Source organism: Frankliniella occidentalis, unplaced genomic scaffold, assembly GCF_000697945.3.
Source record: "Frankliniella occidentalis isolate FOCC.00 unplaced genomic scaffold, Focc_3.1 Scaffold13, whole genome shotgun sequence".
Taxonomy (NCBI): domain Eukaryota; kingdom Metazoa; phylum Arthropoda; class Insecta; order Thysanoptera; family Thripidae; genus Frankliniella; species Frankliniella occidentalis.
Window position 1 is genome coordinate 2385740 of NW_026267143.1, and position 9548 is coordinate 2395287.

General features: G+C 60.0%; 1 protein-coding gene across 1 annotated transcript in view; it reads right to left on the minus strand.

The window, feature by feature from the left end:
• The window catches only part of LOC113216593 (zinc finger protein 768-like), a 38835-nt gene that overhangs the window by 17377 nt on the left and 11910 nt on the right, over positions 1–9548 (minus strand). The window contains exon 3 of the mRNA XM_052263607.1: positions 7292–8173. Coding sequence (XP_052119567.1) covers positions 7292–8173 — 882 coding nt within the window. The remainder of the gene's footprint in view (positions 1–7291; positions 8174–9548) is intronic.

Here is a 9548-nt window from a genome sequence, read left to right on the forward strand (position 1 = left end):
CATCATCCCCACCCCCGGAAATCTTCAAAGAATCAAAATATCAAAGTGGTATCTTTACTTTCGGGTAAGAATAACCGTCTAAACAGTCCACAACTGGTACAGAAGGACTTTAGCCGTGGTTGCGAACTACTTTCGAAGCCTGTAACTGATATCGAGAATCCGACATCCACAACCAGGAGTGTGACAATCCGAACACTTACAAGTATGATCATGTCAAAACACGTCACCTTTATCAACACACAAGGTGTCGAGTCCTTAAACCAACCCCTCCGTTGTGAGCATAGGTGTCCCGTGGTGCTGTGGTCCCGGGCCGAGGCGTCCCTGTCGGCCAGCCTCACATCTCGCTATCCCAGTAACCCGCTGCTCGGGAGAGGAGAGGCAGAGAGAAGTGGGTGACGACTCCTCGCCTGTCGAATGGTCCATTGTTTCCTGGCGCAGCGTCCTGCAGCCTGCAGCCCCGGGCCGCGGCTGCCGGCGCCACTGGCCGGACAGTTTTCATTCACGGCGCAGAGAAGTAAGTACAGCAATCTGGGCGGCGCGGGGTCCCATTACCGACCGGCCTGGATATGACGTCCCGAGCGGCCGGCCGCGACAGTCACACGTCCCGTTTAAAACTGGCGCGCTTGCTGCTCATTCACGGCCGCGGCGCTTCCGGCGGCGCGACCGACTCGCAACGAGTTTCCTCCACGCGCACCCTCCAGCCCCGGCCGGGCGGAGCCTAACGAGCGACAAAGAATAAAGAGAAATGATTGGACGGACGTACGCGTCCCGCTCCAACTAATGTCTCAATTAAGGCAACAGGTTCGCGAGGCATTTGCATACGGGCCGCCTATGGGCCGGGCGCGCACGGCACAAGTCATCGAGAGATCGCATTCGCGCAAACTGGTCGCGATATCGTATATAACGCGGCGCAGATAACAGTTTTACTGTGGCTGCCGCCGGTCGGCCGCTGGGCGCGACCCATCTCCGCCCAGCATCACTTCCACTCCCTCCCGCCCGCCGCGCGGTGGCAGCCGCAGCCGCTCGGAGGGCGCGACGCACTCCGGGCCGCTCCTGCGCGGGGTGGCCGTGTCGGCCCGTTAGAGGGAATGAGCAGCAGAGTACACCAGCCCGGGTGCAGTCGCTCGGACGGACGGGTTTCCTTCTCGAATCTTACCACAGCGCCATCGAGCGCTGTGCGAATGGACAACCCAGACGCACCCCTAGATCCTAGCCCTAGCTTTACCCAGTCACTCCAACGGGGCAAAACGACCACCATGTGCACCAGGTAGCTGACTAGCCGCGCGCACTCCTGTTGTGATTCTGTATCGCACGCAGCAGGGCGGGCGGGTTTCAGGCACGGACTGGGGGGTCAGGGGCCCCGTCGGGAAGTCGAACAAAGGGGCCCCCAAATTGCCTACCTTACAGGGGGCAACTATGATTTTCAACATTTTTTTACGAAAAACGGCGAAATTTCCGTATTTCGCCCTTTCTTTGTTTATCTAAGCACACGGCAACAGCAACACTAGCTCAGTAGTAGGTCTTTTGAAGTCAGACAAAGGGTTGGGGAAGCAGAAGGTAATGCTAAATGTACGCGAGCGGAGCGAGCGCGAAATTTTTTTGGGCCATTTATTCACGGCCTGCAATTACCAGAACACATTTTTGTCCCGTGTTTTATCACAGTGTTTTTCTGTTATCAGAACGAAATCATTTTCCATAGGTTCTCCTGGTAAGAACACGAACCCATAGAGAGAAAGAATGAAAAGACTGCGAGCGAAGCGAGCGCGAATTTTTTTGTGCGTTTCTAAGGGCACCAAAATGCTTTGTGAATGCGCATGGTGCCGAAAAGATGCACTGAAAGAGAGCCTGAAAGTGCGCTTTTGACTGTTTTGAACGCGTTGCACATTGATCGATCAGTCTACGTACCTTTGCAAAAGCTCCGTTAGTACGTGTATTTATGTATTTCAGTTAGGTCCACGGTGTTCATCAAACCAGCTCACACTCATACTTACTACCCTCCAGGTTAGGGCTGAGGGCCTAAAGATTATTAAAGCTGTTTCTTGCTTATCTCTTCTAATACAACTACAAAGAGAGTTTATGCCACGATTGTTACGGTTTTAAGTCAATGACATATTTCAGAGGTCCAAGGGGCCCCGATTGGGTGGTTAGGGGCCCCTTCGGGGCCCAGAAGGGCCCCCAAGTATACCTTTCCCGGGGGGGCCCCGTCGGGATTTCCCGCCTTTCCCGGCCGGGCCAGTCCGTGCCTGGCGGGTTTGCCTATCCCCCTGCCCTTGGTGCCATACGGGCCGAGCAAGTATAGGCAACCCGCCAGTGCGTATGGACGGGGGACGGCGTAAAGAAGCGTAAGAAGGGTCAATCAGCGACCTGGTGGGCGTAAATAGCAGAAGGAACAGCAGCGTGATAAGTGACTTAACATAGTCACTAGTTCGTAAGGTGTTGGCGGTCGACGGGGGCGCAGGTGGAGCGCGTTAGAGCTCATCTCGGCTGTCTTCGCTTCATTTTAATTTTCCTAGTTGAGAACAACAAGCACCAAGAAGCTGCCTGAATGGCAGGCAAGTTGCTGCACTAAACCCCTGTAAAACCCCCTGGCAGCTCCCCCCACTCTTTCTCCCGGTCAGCCGAGGGGCCTAAAATCGGGTCTGTTGTACGCTGTTGTTGGGCCTCGGTGTGCGCGCGAGGAGTGCGGAGCGGGTACGCGAGTAAAAGTCCACACGTTGTGATTCATGATGTATTACCGAGGCGCGATGATCCACCCGGACAGCTCCGCGGCGATAGTGCCTCAATCAGAGTGTGAAGGTTTACTGAGTACCCGCGCCACGCCTCCCCGCCCCACCCCGCCCCGCCCCGCCGCACCACGCCGTGTCGCGCATTCCCTCCGCTATTCGCTGACACATCGCAGCTCATCAATCAGAAGGCGTCCAGAACGGCCGCTCCGCTCCGCCCGGTTGCATTAAGTACATCATGTCGTATCAAGGACGGGTTAAAAAGTGTTTGGGGACCGCGGCGTACACATCTACGTGAGGCGGAGAGAGAGGGAGAGAGAGAGAGAGAGAGAGAGAAGGAGAGGAGCGAAGAAAAAGCCACTCGCTGTTTCGATCCAAATCCATCTGATAATGACGGCCGCTGCTAATGGCCGAAGTCTTATTTGACAGCGACTTTTGTTCGGAGCTCGCTGCGGCCGGCCGGTCGGGCAGCAGCCCTGCGGGCGTGGCTGCTGGGCGTGGCGTGGCGCGGCCGAAAAATATGCGAGCTGCGAGGACTGGAGCCGGCGGCCCGCCGGGCGGGGCGGGCGAGCCTTGGGGCCCGGCCGGCGAGGAGTGCCGGGCTGGTTCCGTTTGCGCTGCACACTGCTCTGATGAACGCTCCTAATGGAGTCCGCTTAGCGAGGCCCCGGCCAGCGCAGGCTGGCGCGGACTCGTAACGAATGGTGCCGCCAAATAATGCTACCGTCCATTTGTCACGCCCCGAGCTCGCTGCCCGAGGGACCCGCCCGCCGGACCCGCCCCCGGCGCCGCGCAGGGTGCGCCGGCGCGCCCACCGCCGACCCGCACACAACAAGTGCACACTATATTTGCAAACTTTAAGTTTGCTTTTCACGAACTAGCACACTGCAGGGCGTTTAAACATAAACCACACCGCAAAAGTGAGCAAGGTTTAATCGTTTGGAACGTTGTGAAAGTCCTCGGCAAAGTCGGCACACTTTATGATGTTGGATTCATGTTCGACACCACAAAGTAAGTGTTTAAAGTTTGCACAATTGAGAATCCCGCCAATCGGTTCGCAACTCTTGAACATTTTGTTTTACCAGTGCAAGGAAGGTCGGAGCCATACGCGATGACGCGGTGCCGTAATGAGCGCGGCACGTCCAAACAGCGTCCGAGCAGCGTCCGAGCAGTGAGCAGCATCAGAGCAGCATCAGAGCAGCGTCCGAGCAGCGTCCGACCAGCGCCCGAGTAGCACCCGAGCAGCGCGCGCCGGGAATGCAGGCGTTGGCCTTCTCATGCATAACAGCTGCCGCTGTATGAGAAATTGCTGTGACAGTGAACCAACCTGCGCGACAAGTCGTCGTCGGCGGCGCGGTGCATCGCCAGTGAGGCGGGCTGGCCCTCCCCGGCACTGACTGACAATGACCACCGCAAGCGGCGTCACCAAATCGTTGGCAACGGCGCCGTAAATGTTGAGCTAAGATGGCGCTCTGCCTGAAGTAAAACTCGACCGTTTGACTTGCATTTCCAGGCCAGCTCTGCTACTACTGTGACTGCTGCTACTGCTGCTGCTGCTGCTGCTGCCGGCAAGCGGACACATGCTTCTCGCAGCGCAGCGCCAGGACGCGAGCCGGGCGGGCGGGCCGTGCTCTGACCCCCGAGCGAGACCCTTATACCGCCGCACCGGCGCGCTGACGCGCTACCAGCCCGGCCCCGGCCCGGCCAGGCCTCAACACGGTCGCAAATGTCAGGTGGCAGCAGGGCGGCTGCCCCCGCGACCCCCTCCTCCGCGACACTCGATGCTCTACAAGGCAGGCGAGCCTGGCTGCCGCTGGCTGCCGCTGGCTGCTGCCACAAGGGCTTAACGAGATGACCAATAGAGTGGGCCGCCGCTGAGGCCCCGCCGCGCCGCGCTGTGCCCCGACTGACTGCTGTCTCCTTGGAACACACTACCACCACGACTACCAGGGCCGGCGACGACGCAGGACGAGTAGGTCGGGGTCCCTGTCGGGGTCCTGTCGGGTCCCTCCCGCCCCGCGGCGCACCGCCAGCACCGCCACAACACGTCCGATCGGCTCCCCGGCCTGAGTGCATAAGCGCGCTGCCGCTGCGCAGTGGCTCAGGCCCAACCCGCTTACCGACCGCGGGGCAGAGCGGGGCAAAGCAGGGCAAATAAGCGGGGCAAAGCAGAGTAAATAAGCGGGGTAAAGCAGGGCAAAGCGGGGCAAAGCAGGGCAAATAAGCAGGACAAAAAAAAAAAAAAACGGGGCAAAGCGGAAAAAATCGGGGAAAAGCGAAGCAAAAGTAAAGCAAAGCTGAGCAAAAGCTGAGAAAAGCGGGGCAAAGCAGAGCAACGCGGGGAAAAAGCAGTAAACTGTGGGTCGGGCTGCGCGGTCGTACACATCCATCACGCACCGGGTCGCGCTGTGTCAATGGGGGCGCCCTGCCCCGCGCCGCCCCCGAGCTGCACCGGGTGATTTACGACCCGATTATCGCGCGGGGGAATTAATTACTTTCTGACCCGCCCGCGCCGCGCACCGAGCCCGCACTCCGCCAGCAGTTTGCACTACGCGCACAACCAGTGCAAGGACGCAAAGACGGACGCAACTGTTTTCTGTTTCTCGTTTTTCTCTCTGGAACGTCCCAGTACAGTACTATAATGCACGGAAAAGCAAAATTGGATTTTTGCTTAACTCCTAGCGTGGTGACCCGGGGTGCACTATTTAAGTTGGAAAGCCATACATCCTGAACCACATGAACGGTACACGGTAATAATTCAAGGCCTGTCACTTTGTCAAGACCATTGCACTTGAAGGACTAAGGATTTTCTGGGTGCGGACAGTTGCGTTCACAATTGAAATTGTACTACGATAAGTTATGGAGAACTTGTCCATCTGGTCTGGTTATGCTAACCTCTCGGATACTGTGCGGCATGCATGCGTGCGTGTTGCCTACTCGCTGCTGTAAGGCGCTTGCGTTAGAATGGACAAACCTACAAATTAACCGCTGTTTTTCCATTTCGTGAAGTTCTCGTACGCGGCCATGGACGCACGGCCGTGTCGTTACGCGGGAGTGTTTGTGAAAGCCGCGCCCCGAGAGGCAGAGCAAATAATAACGTCCGATATGGAAGCTTAGGCGGCACCAATTGAATTCATCCCGAACACACATAATATAACGGTCGGTGTGCAGCAGAAGTCTCGCACGCCGTGTCAATAATAATCAGATGCAAACGCAGCCAATTCAATTCGCGGGAGCAACACACACACACACACACACACGGCCGGCTATGCCCCGCCGGCGTGTTCGGTAAGTGAGAGCATTTCATTGTGCATAAACACGCTGCTGCACTACAGAGTGTACAGTAGCGCGGAGCGCGCTGGACGGCGCTGGCCGGCGCTGCGCTGCCCACCAGTGGGCCCCACCACCATCATCATCTTCATCACGGCCGCATTATTCGGCCGCCAACATTATCATACCGAGGCACAAAGCGCTGCCGTCTGCTTTAGAGCTCGGCGTCGCCACTTCCATACAATGCCGATGGCGCGTTGATTGGGAGGGAAGGGGAGCAGAGCGAAGCAGAGCAGGCCGAGGGGACCTGAGCGAAGTGCGCGGCGGTAGGAGGCGCGCCGAGTGTTACTTTACTGCTCGCTGCCCACCAGGGACATGACGATAACTCGAGGGTTTGATAGGCGAGGGATCCAGAGGACCCTCATTCCGGTTCAGAAGACAATCTCGAAGGCGATACCTCGAAGAGTGCTCTTGCCTGACCCCGACCGGGCTCGACCAGCCACCTGCCCCGCCTCGCAGGCCGACTAGAGCCGGGAATCGATCATCATCGGCCAGTTGTCGCCCCCGGCGGCGACGTGGGGCGGAGAAGTTGAGCCGTCATTCGAGGAGGATTGAGCGGGCGGCGGTGGCGGGGCGGGGCGAGCGGCAGGACGTCGGAGGTGTTGCCTACGCGGCGGGCGGCGGCCGTCCGTCCGGCCCGGCCCGGGGTCAATAACTCTGGCCCAAAAGCCTACGGAGGTACTCGGTGAGGAATGGGAGCGCGCCGGCGCGCCTGCACCTGTCCCCGGCCCCCGCCCGCCGCGCACATGCGTCGTTACTCACGGCGATACCCGAGTCAGGCGTGTCGCCGTGATCGTGTTGAGGTAAAACCGAACCCCTCTTACCGAGCGCAGGCTTTCCTTTCCTTTAAACTGATGAATGAGCGGGGGGACGAGCAACAGGTTTGAGGAGGACAGAGGGCGAGTAAGTGATACGGTGAGGCAGGTCGCGTTATCTGATGGACCGGCGCGGCCCGGGTGGTGAAAGGGTTAAGGACACGTACACCGTGTGAGTCTCCCCTTCCCTCGGGCCGGGAGCGGCGAGCGAGCCGCAGCGCTGCGCAGCGGAGGCTGCGGCCGGGCGGCCGGCGATCGCCAGTCTTTATGGCGTCATTTCCATGTCAGTAGTAGTCGAGTAAATGGGAGGCAGTAAAGCCGCTGTTATTGAATTAGGTCCTGCGTGCCCTTGGCCGAGCCCTTGGCCGAGCCCTTGGCCGAGCCCTCGGCCGGGCCCTTGGCAAGCCCTCGCGCATTCCTTACCTTGAGCGAGGCCCGAGTGACGAAGGCCTTGCCGCACGCCTCGCACGCGTGCTCGGCGGCGCGCGCCGGCTCGTGCAGCTTCTGGTGCGTGCTCCAGTGGCCGCGCTGGCTGAACTGCTTGCCGCACGCCCCGCACGTGTAGGGCCGCTCGCCCGTGTGCACGCGCCGGTGCTGCACGAGCAGCTGGCGCCGTGAGAAGCGCTTGCCGCACGCCTCGCAGCTGTGCAGCTTGTTGTTGTTGTCCTCGGCGGCCTCGGGCGCAGCCTCGGGCGCCGCCGCCCCCGTAGCCTCGTCCACCACCTCCCGCTTGATGGTGGAGGCGGCCGCGGCCTCGGGCAGCGCGGCCGAGGGAGACGGCGGCGCCAGGGGGGCGGGCGGCGGCAGCGGCGACGGTGGGGGCGGCGCGCCGAAGCCGTTGGCCACGGCGCCGTAGGAGGCGGCGTCAGGGCGCGTGGGAATGGGGCGGTGGGGGGCGGAGGGGGGCGGCCGGCACTGCGGCCCGCTGTGGTTGTTGTTGGGGTCGTACACGGGCTGCTGCAGCAGCTTGCCGATCACGGGCGAGGCCGTGGCTGTTGCCGTGGCCGTGGCCGCCGCGGCTGGGGGCGTCATGGCCACGGGGCTGAGCGGCGGTGGGGTGCCCTCCAGGGCCTGCTGGTCGCCGCGGAGCGCCGGCGAGGACGCCGGGGACGTCTTGGGCACGCACAGGTTGAGCGCGTTGGAGGACGCCGACGAGAGGGCCGTCGCCCCGGGCGTGGCTGCTGCCGGCGGGGCGTCGCGCTGCCGGTGGTCCCGGAAGCGGTAGGCCTCGGCAAGGGGAGACATGCGCTTCTTGGGAACCACCCCGGCGGGTCCACCGTCCCTCCGCTGCGGCCTCGCCAGCCCCTGGAACAACAAGGTCGATATGTTAGGGCAAAGGTTAACGGGAAGCAGGGCGCCAACTTGTTGTGGGCAGACTTATCAATTTAGACTTAACATTTTGAGTTCAAATATTGGCGCCCACTCGGCCGTGACTGTCACCTGGACAAGCGAACGTCAGGCAGAGAGGTGATCGGAACCGCTGTCAAGCTGACGTAAGGGATTCATCCCGCCAGCGCAGGCCGCCCGGCTAGAGGCGCAGGGGCCTGGCCGGCGGCAGGGGATGCCTAGTCCGTCAGTCGCCAATAGGAGTTGGTGGTTGGTGGTTCGTGACGTTGGAATATTTAGGACCAATACACGTGTTTTTAGACAATACTCCCAGTGACCAATTATTCCCTGACAAAACCCAGATAACCACTACTACAACAACCTGTTCTCATCCGCGAGTGCAACTATCTACCTGGGGGCGCGACGTTGCTGACACATCCTGTAACGTACACAATAAAGGCCCGCGCTTTCGCGGCACGCCGAGCTTTTTACGCGCCGATCGACGTCATAAAAGTGAGCAAGTGCTCTTCAAAGATGAAACGCTGTAAAATAATTTTTTATCGTCTCATTTTGTATTGAATTAGACGGCATACATCTTGCGCACTTAAACGCCACGGCAGCAGCAACGCTCGAGAGAGGTGTATTGTTACGGCCTATATTTGCAAATAAACCAGTCCCGCCAGCGGCGTCGTGTCGGACGCAGCGGCCACCAAACTGAACACGGCCGGCGCGGGCGCTCCTCCACCTGTAGTGCGGGAATCTATATCTGTATAAATATATAGTAGAGTAGAAAGAAAGAGAGCCACGGGATAACGCGCGCGCACACACACTTCGCTAGTTTATTGTAGACTTTGGAAGAGAAATATCACACGATTTGCACGTCCGGCCCAGGCTGATATCGGGTTAAGGACTGGCCATGAGGCCCCTCAGCGTCGCCCCCGGGCCCGGCCCGGCGCCCGGTCGGTACCACACGGCAGTGGTTAGGGCGCGCGGGGCGTGGCCGGCAGCGCCCGCGTCCACTGTCACTCGTTAGCAGCGCGCCCAATGGGACTCTTCCAATGATTTGCAATTTGGGCCGAGCCTGTGCGTAACGGTCTGGGTGCCGCCGGTGCTGCCGCGGCCGCCTCTTGTGACGCGCAAAGGCATCCGCCGCCGCGATCCGCAAAAAGTTCAAAACAGAGACAAAGGAAGACGCTGGGGGACGGGCGGGACGGGCGAGACGGGACGGGAGACGCTGGTCTGCAGCAGCCTGCTGCGAAACAATTAAAAGGACGCGCGCAGGTCCCGTTAGTGTGTCTTTGGAGCGTCACCGAGCTGAACGCCTATCGCGCCCGCGCACCGATCGGCTTCTGCT